This window comes from Nelusetta ayraudi, unplaced genomic scaffold (assembly GCF_046127955.1).
Source record: "Nelusetta ayraudi isolate G7.1 ecotype Tasmania unplaced genomic scaffold, CSIRO-AGI_Nayr_v1 ptg000153l, whole genome shotgun sequence".
Lineage (NCBI taxonomy): Eukaryota > Metazoa > Chordata > Actinopteri > Tetraodontiformes > Monacanthidae > Nelusetta > Nelusetta ayraudi.
Genome location: NW_027466203.1, coordinates 207,501 through 220,705, shown reverse-complemented (window position 1 = coordinate 220,705; position 13,205 = coordinate 207,501). Strand labels below are relative to the sequence as shown.

Below are 13,205 nucleotides of genomic sequence, written 5' to 3'. Positions count from 1 at the left end.
ACTAGACCGAGACTAGAGAGGAACGAGACTGAGACTAGACCAAGACTGGAGAGGATCGAGACTGAGACTAGACCGAGACTAGAGAGGATCGAGACTGAGACTAGACCAAGACTGGAGAGGATCGAGACCGAGACTAGACCAAGACTAGAGAGGATCGAGACTGAGACTAGACCGAGACTAGACCAAGACTAGAGAGGATTGAGACTGAGACTAGACCAAGACTGGAGAGGATCGAGACCTAGACTAGACCGAGACTAGACCAAGACTAGAGAGGATCGAGACTGAGACTAGACCAAGACTAGACCTAGACTAGAGAAGATCGAGACTGAGACTAGACCAAGACTAGAGAGGATCGAGACTGAGACTAGACCAAGACTAGACCTAGACTAGAGAGGATTGAGACTGAGACTAGACCTAGACTAGAGAGGATTGAGACTAGACCGAGACTAGACCTAGACTAGAGAGGATCGAGACTGAGACTAGACCAAGACTAGAATGAAATGAAATGAATCTTTCAGATCTCATTTATTAAAAATGAGGAACAGCAACACATCATAAAAGCATGCAACAAAACAAAGCACTGAAATCCAAACCAGATGAACGAGGTCACAAAAAAATGCAGCATGCATCAACACCACAAGCAGGAAGAAATACATGAGCTAATCATAAAAAAAGCCTTGAGAGGGAACAGTGCATGAAACCCGACGGGTTCTGTTAGCGTGTGAGAGAGAGCGCCGGGTTCTGGTTGCGCTGGGGCATCCTGAGGAGGATCTGCTGGGCCGCGGCCTGGTGGGCCTCCTCCAGGGCGTCAGCGGGGGTGCGGCCCAGCGGCACCCTCACCACCCCGTCCACCGAAGAGTTGAACCTGGGGAAGGTCACGCTGTAGGTGAGCTGGAGCAGGCCGTCGGCTCCGGGTCCAGGACCAGGTCCAGGTCCAGGTCCAGGTCCAGGGCTGGCTTCGGCTCCAAGCACCCGGTAGAGCGGCTGGCGGGAACACACGGGGCCTCCCACTGCTCGGCAGAACCCTGGGGGGGGCGCTGGTGGGAGGCTGGAGAGGAGCTGGAGCTGGAGCTGGAGCTGCTGCTGCTGCTGCTCCTGCTGCTGCTGCTCCTGCTCCTCCTGCTGCTGCTGCTGCTGCTGCTGCTGCTGCTGCTGCTGCTGCTGCTGCTGCTGCTCCTGCTCCTCGCTGCTGGAGGGCCTGGGGAAGGACAGCCACTTGATGGAGACCCTGAGCCCAAACTGCTTGTTCAACGCTGGAGGAGAGAGAAGAAGAAGAAGAGCACAGCTGGTCAGCTGGGGTCAGCTGGGGTCAGCTGGTCACGTGACCCCGTACGTCTCGTCTGCTGACTGCGGGGAAAAAAGTCTTTCCATGACGCTGTTGCGATATTCCTCTACATGGACACGTGTGAAAGACCACCTGATGAGAGTCAGAACCTTTGAGCCCGTTAGCTCCGACTTTCTAGAGCAGGCGTGGGCAAACTACGGCCTGGGGGCCATATGTGGCCCGTTTAGCTTTTTAATCCGGCCCTAAAGCTGAACTTGAGGAAATGATGTCAACAGTCAGTCAGTCATCAGCTGCATCTCCTCCATGATGCAGTGTTTCCAGGGTCATTTCAATAAAGAGCTCAACACCCTGCTGGTTCTGGGTGGTTCTGGATGGTTCTAAGAGCTCTGTGGAACACTGTGGAGCTTCAAAGACATTGACTTGGTTGCAACTTTGCTTTGTTTTTTTCAATATTCACACACTGCTGTTCTTGCAGTTTTTGGGTGGCAGGTCCTTCACCTTCAGGCACGGTTTTCTTGGCCATGGAGGCAGCGTGGTGGGTCGAGAAGACCACGACGGCCGTCACCCCCTTGATGCCAGGACCGGCCTTCAGAGACACCCGCTGCACTCCCTCCGTCAGGGAGCGCAGCACCTGGAAGCAGACGCAGCCAACAGACACTTCAGTGTGTGTGTGTGAAAGACATTCAATATCTTAATACAGAAGTAGTCTGACTAGCCCGGGGGTCTCCACCAGGCCCTGGGTCTCCACCAGGCCCTGGTCTCCACCAGCCCCTGGTCTCTCTACCAGCCCCTGGTCTCTCTACCAGCCCCTGGTCTCTCTACCAGCCCTCTGCTCAGTGACGTACCTCCAGCAGGTCCTCCTGCTTGGTGGCCGCTGGCAGCTCTCCGATGCACAGGTGTCTCTTCTCCACGCTGTGGCGGACGCACAGGTGGCAGCCGGGCTGCAGCGGGTAGCCGTTGAGCAGGCGGATGGCGGCGCTGGCCAGGAAGGACGAGGCGTACTTGGCGTAGGCGAAGCCTCGGTTCTGCCCGCTGAAGTTCATCATGAGGCGGAACTCCCACAGGGGCCCCACCGAGCTGAAGAGGGGGATCAGCAGGTCCTCGTAGACGTCCCGGGGGATCTGGCTGATGAAGACCTCACAGCGGGCTCCTGGACTGGGCCCGTCCCAACCTCACAGCACAGCAGCAGCAGCAGTCATTTCAGAGTCCAGCAGAGGCAGGTGACAAACACTGGCCCACACAGTCACCAAACTACTGACACGCAAAGCATTCATCTGGGACACAGGTGCTCTCGTTCCCAACATCAGGATCAAAGATACATCACTGCAAGGGGGAGGAGCAACTGACCAGGGATCAGTGCACTGCACTTACAAACACAGCCAAGGACGTTTCATTCAAATGACACTGGGGAGTACGGTGTAGTTTGGGCTGGAGTTGACCAGTCACTCTTACCCTCCGGAGGTCCTCCGTACTTCCTCTGGCCGTTGACTTGAGTGAGCCTGGTGTTGGTTGCAAGGAGCCACTTGTCCAGCTCCATCAGGCGCTCAAAGCTCAGCATCTTACACACACACACACACACACACACACACACACACACACACACAGAGCAAAGTTACAACAAGGAAGTGCTTGAGACGTCAGTTTGCGTGGAACGGCTCAATAAAATGTGTTGCTTTCATCTTTTACGTTAAATTTCCAAAATAAAACAACTTTTACTGGATGTTCTAATGTTTCTGGTAGTTCCTGTAGTTCTACTGCATCTCATGGCGGCACCACTGAGCCTGATGCTGGTGGTGGTGGTTTTGTGTTGTTTGGCACGAGGCTGGGGGAGGGGAGGAGAACCAGAGCATAGATCTAGGATAAACTAGAGCAGAACGCAGCACTGGTCTGAGGTAACCTGGCGCGCTGGGCCACCAGGTCCGGGCTCTGGAGAGCCGTCCTCGTGCTGGGACGGCGGCTCGTGGTGTGCAGTGTGTCTGTGTTCAACCGACACAATAAACGTTGGTGTTTGGCAGCTTCTCGCTTCTCGGAGGCCCTGGACCCTCGAGCAGGGCCTCGCGCCACTGGCTGGGGGCCGGGGGAGGGGGAAACATGGCGCTTTCTGGACTAATTGCGTCAGGTGGTCGCCTTGCTGCGGCTCTCGTGACAAAACCGGTCGCGAAGGACGGTCGCGTGCAAATGACGGATACTACAGTTTGGGCGCGCACTTCGACGGTCGCGAGTCGTCGTCACGTTTGCTCGTCGCTCGACGGTTCGAAGGCCGCGGCTTGTTGATCAACATGTCGCGCGGCTGCTGCGCCAAACTCTGCTCCAATTAGCGCAGGCAGCGCCTCCACTGGCGGAGGCCGCTGCCACGGACACCGCCAGCAGCAGCAGCAGCAGCAGCAGAGCAACAAGTCGCCGGAGCAGCCTCGCGACCACACCAGGTGAGTGGACACCTGGGGGTCTGCTAACTTTACCTGCTCCTGCTGCTTCTCCATCGTCCCCGCGACGCCTCTGCGCGACTGTCTGTCGAGCGTCTCACTCGCAGCGGGCCAAGTGGCGCCCCCGCGTGGCGCGAGCCCTTGGCAGCAGCTGCGCCGCCATTGGCCAGTTGGACGGCGGCCGGAGACGCCGCTCTCGTCTGGTTTTAAGTCCCAGCCCACATGGCGTCAGGTGGAGCTCGACCAGTGTTGTAGCGCCGCAGGTTCTGGAGGTTCTGGAGTCTCAGGGGCGTTTATACTGGGCCTGGTCTCGGTCTCGGTCTAGGACTGGCTCGGACTGGCTCGCTCCTGTGCTGCTGTGCCATTTATTCTTCTTATCATTTCTCTTTGATATCTCAAGTCTCGGTCTGGTCTTGGTCTCCAGGCTCTCTGGTCTGGGGTGAGGTCTTGGTTCTGGTTGGTGCCGTCTAGACTACAACCCCCCCCCCCCCCCAACCAAACTCCCAGCTCGCCAGTAGTTGTGGTAGAGTTGCAGTTGTCCACAAATACATTTAATCTCACGCATGATGAGAAGCGTGACGTCACCCTGCAGCTCCTGGCTGCGCTGTCAGCTGCACTCCTGCGGTCACAGCTGCGACTTGTTGTTGTTGTTGTTGTTGTTTTCTTTGGAGACTTGAAATATGTTCGTGACATCAACACAACGTGTCTGCACTTCATGTTTGTATACTGATCGATTGTTTAAGCTCACAATCCCCGCTGCTCGTCTCCTCAGCGGCGGCTTCTCTGGAAATCAAGGCGTGTAATTTACCAAAAGACCACAAGGGGTCAGTGTTTCATTTCGTCTTAATTTCAACAGTGGCGAAACTGGCGAGGACGCCTCGCGGGACGTGACGTCCAATTAACGAGGCGCTGGGGAGAGAATTTTTAAACAGAAGAATCTGTTTTTTGTTTGTTTGTTTTTTTTTTTTTTAATGTGAATAACAGAAATATTTAAATATTCCAATCCCATAATGATCACGGTATAATTGTCCTGTGTCAGCCAGAGTTGCAAGCAGTTACTGTACTGCTGCCATCAGTTCCCCACTAAGCTTTGTAGAGAAGAAAATGCATTTTTGCTTTTGCCGCGACTATACAACAAAAACAACAATAATGTATTTTTGTTTTTCTTATCCCCCCCTGCCCCTCCCCCCCCGCCCCCCCTCACTTCTGCGGAATGAAAGCGGTTCTTTTTGACATCATTGACAATTTAATGTAACGTTCTTTACCGCGGCTGGCAGCTCGCTTGTTATTCAAATGTCACTGTGATCCGCAGTGGAGCGGGCGGCACCGCTCACTGCCCAGGTGGTTGTCAAGCACACGCCAGCCCTTTATGGCCACGCTGGCATTATATGCACTTCCTGTTGGGAGTCGGGTGGAACACGCCATCATATGTAACCAACCGTCAACGAGTTCAAGTTGGAGAAGAAGGAAAAAAAAAAAAACCCAAACTGCAGCACGAAACTTTAGCATCACACAGTGAAAAGCATTAAAGCAAGTTGTGCATTGGTTAAAGCACATCAGACCCCCCCCCCCGGGATATTCCTGGATGTGGATCCGTGTGGAGAACCACCTGAGGAGAACATCAGAACCTCTGAGCTGTTTCCCATCGCCAGGTTCTCTGGCCGTGTTTAGGTTCTGGTGCAGTTCTATGGGGGGGGGGGGGGGATTCAGTGGGTGATCAACCCGGCCACCCTGGCAGCAGCTTCTGTCCTCACGTCTTCGGTATGACCCAACTGAGGGTTGAAGCCCCGCCCCCCTCGCTGAGCAGCATGCAGTCATTAAACCCCCGCCAGTGCAATGGTCGAGGTTGGACTGTGTTTTCCTGGTGACAGTGACCTCTAGTGGCGGTGCAGCTCCTGTCACCTGACGGCTGGGCCACAGCAACACTGCTGGCGAGCGGTGGCAGTGCTTGAAGGCCGCTGCTCGTCGTCAGTGCAGGCATTAGTGCTCAGCCCTGAGGCCCACCGGGCTCCGCGATGCTGCTCGCTGACCCCCGGACCGGCACCTGAGTGCACAACTTCCAGCAGAGTCTTTCAAAGAGGACTTGTTTACGCGGCGGAGAGTTGCGTCTGTCGGCGTGCGGGCATTAAGTGGAGTGTGTGTGACATGACGGGCTCACGGCTTGGGCGCTGATTATGCTGTCTGGCGGCGTCCGTGTGTGTGTGAGCCCCAGCGAGAGAGGGAGGAGTCCCGCTGTTCATTCCACTCGCCGTCACATCTGCACATCAAGGCTGGGAGCGAGTCGCAGCGCCGTCGCCCCCTCTCTCCCGCCCCCCCCTCCCGCCTCCCCCCCCCCCCCCCGTCGCCCCCCCGCCGCCCGGCTTTGCTAGTCAAAGACTCTGTTTACTCGTGTCTCAAATGTTTTATTCAGCAGCCGTCTGGGCCTGACAGTTTGTCTATGTCCTTTTTTTTTTTTTCATACTGGCTTTTGCATCCTTTGCGAGAACCATTTCACGTTTGAAAAAAAATAAAAATAAAATAAATAAATAAAAAAAAGATGTTTGGACGCTCCTCACTTCTTAAAGGGTTTAGTTTGAGGATTAGCAGCAGATTTGGAGTCAGTGTTTGGGAATCAAACCCGAGTAACGTGCTGTTGAAGTTGGCTTTGGAAAAAAAACTAGCTGCTCTTAATGGTTTCCATTAATATTTACCAAGAAGTCACACACACACACACACACACACACACACACACACACACGGAGCAGACAATGCGGTCTGACTAAAAGGGAAAGATGAGAGAGTGGGTGGAGGTGTGATGTATGAACGCTGCAGGGGACAAAGACAATCAGGTGTAATGGCTCAGTGTTAGCGCCGGTCAATCCTCGGCATCTGCCTGTGCTCGACTCAGCACACTCGACTGGCTGCCCTGAAGGCGGGGCCATCAATCTGAGAGCATGTAGTTTGCTTTGGACAGTAGATGGCACTAAGCAGACCAATTAAGAGTTTATGGCAAGAGGATCTGAAGGAAGCAGCGGTGACGTGGCCCGCTAACAGCGGCTGCAAAGTCTTATTAGCATCTCCAGTGGAGCCTTCCTAAATTCAGCCTCTTGGCGTCTTCCTGCCTTCCCTTGAAGCACAGTGTGTGTGTGTGTGTGTGTGTGTGTGTGTGTGGTGGGGGGGTCCTAGGAGCTGTGCTGTCTGGGGCTTCATGCCACTGGCAGGGTCTCCCAGGCCTAACAGGTCCATGGTGACTGACCACACTAACAGCAGGCTTCTGGTATATTACACACTGGTATATTATATACTGGTATATTATATACTTGTAAATTACACATTGGTATATTATACACTGGTATATTATATACTGGTATATTATACACTGGTATATTATACATTGGTATATTACACACTGGTATATTATATACTTGTATATTACACATTGGTATATTATACACTGGTATATTATATACTGGTATATTACACATTGGTATATTACACACTGGTGTATTACACACTGGTGTATTACATGCTGGTGTATTATACACTGGTGTATTATACACTGGTATATTATATACTTGTATATTACACATTGGTATATTATACACTGGTATATTATACATTGGTATATTATACATTGGTATATTACACACTGGTGTATTACACACTGGTGTATTACACGCTGGTGTATTATACACTGGTGTATTATACACTGGTGTATTAGGTTTAAGTGAGATTTCATAACTGCGACTTTGTGCACAAAGTCATAGACGTTTATGGGGATGTTTATTTCTTTCTTTCTTTCTGCGACATTTGTCCAGAAGAAGAAGCAGTGAGTCCCAGTTGCCACTCAGCACTGCGGCTCCACCCACCGTGTCTGCTCTGGAGGCCCCAGCCATCTGCTTCAGCTCAGTGAAAGTGGGCCAATCAGGTGACTCCTCCGTCCCAGAGGTTCTGGAACGTACGGTGGCATCTCATCAAGTATCAGCGCCGCCTGAATTGAAGCGTTTCGTTTGAGGCAGGATGATGATGATGATGATGGTGATGATGATGATGGTGATGGTGATGGTGATGATGGTGATGATGGTGATGGTGATGATGGTGATGGTGATGGTGATGATGATGATGATGATGATGATGATGGTGATGATGGTGATGATGGTGATGGTGATGATGGTGATGGTGATGGTGATGATGATGATGATGATGATGATGATGGTGATGATGAAGATGATGCACACCTTTGTCCGGCACGATGTCTCTTGACCGTCGGTGGTTTGGCCTCTGGCTTGATGAAGATGAGCGCAGCGCTGCTGAGCAGTGAGGAGGACTTTCCTCTGCTCGGAGGCTCCATGCAGACCAAGTGAAGAAGAGCGCCGAGCTGCTGACCGACTCGCCCGCCCTCGACATTTGCTGATGGGCTGAGCCTGTTTACTCACGCTGACTGCAGGTCGGGGAAGGAAGCTGATGCAGCGGCCTCAGAAAGGAAAAACAACAGGCCAAAAAAAAAAACCAAAACACAAAGCGTGAAACTGATGACTTTTATGGATTTCTCTTTTTTGCTGGGGGGACGCGGTTGGCCGGATTCATTGCACAGAATAAATAAAAAGAGGAGAGTTGGAGATGAGACGACGGTGGAGAAGAGCGAGAGAGGGAGCTCGTCCAGCTTTTGAGAGGGGAGCTCAGATGGAACGACTGAGGAGGAGGAGGAGGAGGAGGAGGGGGAGGAGGAGGAGGAGGAGGAGGAGGAGGGGGAGGTGGAGGAGGTAGAGGAGTAGGAGGAGGAGGAGGAGGAGGAGGAGGAGGAGGAGGAGGAAGAGGAGGTGGAGGAGGAGGAGGAGGTGGAGGAGGAGGAGGAGGGGGTGGAGGAGGAGGAAGAGGAGGTGGAGGAGGAGGAGGAGGTGGAGGAGGAGGATGTGGAGGAGGAGGGGGAGGAGGTAGAGGAGGAGGAGGTAGAGGAGGAGGAGGAGGAGGGGGAGGTGAAGGAGGAGGAGGAGGAGGAGGAGGAGGGGGAGGTGAAGGAGGAGGAGGAGGAGGGGGTGGAGGAGGTAGAGGAGGAGGAGGAGGAGGAGGAGGGGGAGGTGGAGGAGGTAGAGGAGGAGGAGGAGGAGGAGGAGGAGGGGGTGGAGGAGGAGGAAGAGGAGGTGGAGGAGGAGGAGGAGGTGGAGGAGGAGGAGGAGGGGGTGGAGGAGGAGGAAGAGGAGGTGGAGGAGGAGGAGGAGGTGGAGGAGGAGGATGTGGAGGAGGAGGGGGAGGTGCAGGAGGGGGAGGAGGAGGGGGAGGAGGAGGAGGAGGAGGAGGGGGAGGTGAAGGAGGAGGAGGAGGAGGAGGAGGGGGTGGAGGAGGAGGAAGAGGAGGTGGAGGAGGAGGAGGAGGAAGGGGGCAGGAAGCGGGGGGGGTGACGAGTATTGAATTGGGTCGGTGGCGTTTCCTCCTCGTCCGTCTCCGCTCTGCTCTCCCTGCACAGGTTTATCTGAGGTATCTGGGCACTAAGTGAATTACTGTAGCCCATCTGAAGGCAGCAGATAAGCAGCCGGGTCGTTTTCAGGACAATCAGATCTGCATCAAGGTCTCGGGGCTCTTGCATTGACCGGGGCCGGGTCCCCGAGGAGGGCCCTTTGCACGCGGGCCCGGCCCGAGCGCGTGGCTCTTAGCGGCGCCTCTTTCAGCCGGTTGCTTGGTTACTCTGCCACCGCTTCACGTCAACACTTCCTTTTCTTTCTGCTGCCGCCCGCACACACGCCGAGACAAACAGGAGGCCTTTGTGATTTCCCTCAAGAGCTCCGCCGGTGGCGCAGGGTTGATGAGTCGACGTGGCCGCATTGTGCGGAGCAGCCAAAGTCCATCTTTGTGTCGGCGGCCCGGCCGACAGGGCAGCGACACCGCTCGCCCTGCATGGACTCTGCCATGGTGTCGCTGGGAGGCTGTAGGATGAGGAGTCTTGAAGCTGCAGCTCCTCACTGGACCACCAGGCACTGGAGGCCAGCGGCTGAAGGTCCAGTCTAGTCTTTGGCTTGGTGGTAAAAGCTTCACACGCGGCCCAACAGGTCCATTCATCAAAGCAGAACAATAAGAGTCCGGTGACCCCCCCCCAAGAACAGCTCTCAGGTGAGAGAACCTCCATGGAGCCATCAGGGTCCCAGTTAGTTGCCAGTTAGCTCCCAGTTAGCTGGCAGTTAGCTGGCAGTTAGCTGGCAGTTAGCTCCCAGTTAGCTGCCAGCCTGGTGTGGACAATCCAGCTGCCTGACAGCAGAGTGTTTGGTCTTTAGGCTGACCACTAGGGGGCGCTCTCTAGCTCTCTTCTCTAGCTCTCTTCTCTAGCTCTCTTCCGCGGTGACTTTCCAGCGTGGATCCTCGGTCTGAAGGCCTCCAGACCGAGGATGAAGGCCTCCAGACCGAGGATGCAGGCCTCCAGACCGAGGATGCAGGCCTCCAGACCGAGGATGAAGGCCTCCAGACCGAGGATGCAGGCCTCCAGACTGAGGATGAAGGCCTCTGGAACGACGCAGGGACCAGAAGAAAGTGGCCCACTGTAGACGTCTTCAGAGTGCAGCTTCTCTCTCACCCTCCCCAAGACATCCGCTCATTTCAAAAGTGTTTTCTTTGCATTCGATGTCTTCTGTAGTGTCCACAATGCAGGAAGTAGGAAAGGAAACTTTAGACTGGTAGCGTAAAGCAACGAAGAAGAAGGTGGCCCGGGCGTCCCCTAACCCTAACCCTAACCCCTAACCCCTAACCCTAACCCCTAACCCTAACCCTACCCCATCCAGCCGGACTTTGATGTGAAGCTGCAGCTTCAGTTCCTCACCACACCAGGAGCGTGGAACAAACCTCACATTCAGCTGAAAGCAAAAGAACATTTTCAAATATTTATTTTCAATTCGTCCCTTTGATGAGCAGACAAAAGAAAATGTTTTTCATCTGTTCCGCCTCCCTCGCAACGATTGCAGCCTTTGCGTATTTTGTTCCGTCCTGTCCGATGGCCGCACGGCGTCCTGGGAGAAGAACCTTTGTTCCCGCTGACCTCGACCTCCAGCAACATTCCTAGCAGGACACTCTGCTCCCCGAGTTCAATCAGCCCCAGCGTCCTTCACTGCGGAAATGAACCCGAGCTGGAAATCAGCCCGAGCCTTTGCACCTGAACCAGGACATCGCATCCAGCGGAAGCAGCTGGACCCCCCCCCCCCCCCAGCAGAAGCGGGTCCTCATTAAAGCCTTTCCATGCAGTTCCATGCAGGAGCAGGAGCAGCATCAGCACCGGAATAGAAGGGGGGAGGTCTGCGTGAGTGAGACGCAGCATTAGACAAAACAAAGACACGCCAGTGCGACAGCGGCGCTAATTAGCGTCCAGGAATAGCAGCACGCTACGGTTCCACACGACTCCGGTGTCAACGCGGTGCCGTGGATGTGCATCAAAACACGTCGAAGGTGACGCAGTCCAGACTGCGCTTTGTTTCTCAACGTTCCACCCCACAAATCCTGACGCGCTTTCATTTCCTCCTCCGAGAGCTCGTGAGAGGCGTTCGCTCGTCCTCTCGTCCTCCACGAGGTGGTCTGAGTCCTGCAGGTGGTCTGAGTCCTGCAGGCGGTCTGAGTCCTGCAAGTGGTCTGAGGTCCTGCAGGTGGTCTGAGTCCTGCAGGCGGTCTGAGTCCTGCAGGCGGTCTGAGTCCTGCAGGTGGTCTGAGTCCTGCAGGTGGTCTGAGTCCTGCAAGTGGTCTGAGTCCTGCAGGTGGTCTGAGTCCTGCAGGTGGTCTGAGTCCTGCAGGTGGTCTGAGTCCTGCAGGTGGTGTTATTAGTTAGTACCAGTTATCACCAGTTATTAGTTATTTCCTCATGGGTTGTCCCTCCCCCCTCCCTCCCTGCCTCCCCCCCTGCCTCCCCCCCCCCCCCCCCCCGCCTGCTGCGTATTGAAGATGTGTTCTACCTTCCCTGTCTTCCTTGTGTGTTTCCTTCTTTGAGGTCTTTGAGGTCGTTGACCTGCAGGATGTCACACTTCACCTTCAGCCTCTGCAGACGTGATGTGTGTGATGCGTCATCACAGGAAGCGGTGCAGTGTGTTTCTCTCTCTCTCTCTCTCTCTCTCTCTCTCTCTCTCTCTCTCTGCACACTCTTGTTTTATTGCATTCCCTCTATGATGCCGTATAAATAAAGCGGTGCTGAGTTTGCTGACTTCCCGGCTTGGCCGTGTCGTGGTCGTCAGTGGTCGGCAGGGAGTGTCAGCGCTGGCTCGGTGGGTCGGTGGGTCGGTCGGCCCGGATGTGAAAACTTTGACAAACATCTTCGGTCGTCTTCAGAGTCAAATGAGTTTGTGGAGATCTGTCAGTCTGTCGCTGCAGCGGCGTCAGCTGTTTAGCCACAGCACACGGAGCGCTGCAGGGCCCAGTCTGGACACACACACACACACACACACACACACACACACACACACACACACACACACACGGGCTAAATCTATCAAGAACATTCACTAAGTGACATATAGGGAAGCATTTGGGATTATGTGTGTGTGTGTGTGTGCATGCTTGTACTGTACACTCATAATCCAAACTTCACACACACACACACACACACACACACACACAGCTGTGCTGTGGGCCACCCTTGCCGAACCCTCAGCGGTTGATGTGGCTTCCTGCCTCTCACCTGAGGGGGCGCCGTGAGCGCTGGCAATCTGTTGGCTGTCAGTCTCCATCACTTGTCAGTCGTGCTTCCCCTTGGATGCACACGTGACAGCGAGCGCAGCAGCAGCAGCAGCAGCAGCAGATTCACTGACTGCAGCTGAGCAGCTGCTTGGTCATGAAAGGACCTTGACGCTGGAGAGCAGCGAGGCCGCCTCCTTTCACCTCCTCCTCCTCCTCCTCCTCCTCCACCAGGAGGCAACGTGGCAATACGTTCAAAACAAACCCTAAATCAATCCATCAATCAATCAGTGACATTAAACACAGGCCGCTGACACCCCCCCCCCCGCCCCCCAAGTCTTCTCCAGTCTTCTCCGATCCTGTGGGCTATCAGGATGTTTACTCCTACACAGGTTGAGGTAATCCTCCAGTTTCACTCTGTTGTCACTTGGATTTAACAAAGCCAGCCGTTGAAAAGGAATGTTTGTGATCACTTTGCTCAAATCTGGGAAAGATTTGAAGAAAAATGCTTTTGATTGCAGAGAAAAATGTTGCTGTTGTTCACCACAGCAGCAGCAGCAGCAGCAGCAGTAGTAACAGCAGCAGCAGCAGCAGCAGCAGCAGCAGCCGCAGCAGCAGCAGCAGCAGCAGCAGCAGCAGCAGCAGTAGCAGCAGTAGCAGTAGCAGCAGCAGCAGCAGCAGCAGCAGCAGCAGCCGCAGCAGCAGCAGCAGCAGCAGCAGCAGCAGTAGCAGCAGCAGCAGTAGTAACAGCAGCAGCAGCAGCAGCAGCAGCAGCAGCAGCAGCCGCAGCAGCAGCAGCAGCAGCAGCAGTAGCAGTAGCAGCAGCAGCAGCAGCAGCAGCAGTAACAGTAGCAGCAGTAGCAGCAGTAGCAGTAGCAGTA

At 54.6% G+C, this 13,205-nt stretch overlaps 1 protein-coding gene and 1 long non-coding RNA gene across 2 annotated transcripts in view; one reads left to right on the top strand and one right to left on the bottom strand.

Annotated features, from left to right (window-relative positions):
• Positions 1–512: 512 nt before the first annotated feature.
• Positions 513–3,885, bottom strand: dnd1 (DND microRNA-mediated repression inhibitor 1). Its single transcript, XM_076013664.1, has 5 exons — positions 3,745–3,885; positions 2,738–2,843; positions 2,131–2,456; positions 1,784–1,916; positions 513–1,253 (listed from the first exon to the last, which is right to left on the bottom strand). Exons 1-5 carry the CDS (start codon positions 3,763–3,765, stop codon positions 715–717), a joined length of 1,125 nt encoding a protein of 374 aa, XP_075869779.1. The 5' UTR covers positions 3,766–3,885; the 3' UTR covers positions 513–714.
• LOC142880044 (uncharacterized) overlaps positions 1,466–13,205 on the top strand; it is a 50,316-nt gene continuing 38,576 nt past the window's right edge. The window contains exon 1 of the long non-coding RNA XR_012925376.1: positions 1,466–1,499. This is a non-coding gene — a long non-coding RNA (uncharacterized LOC142880044). The remainder of the gene's footprint in view (positions 1,500–13,205) is intronic.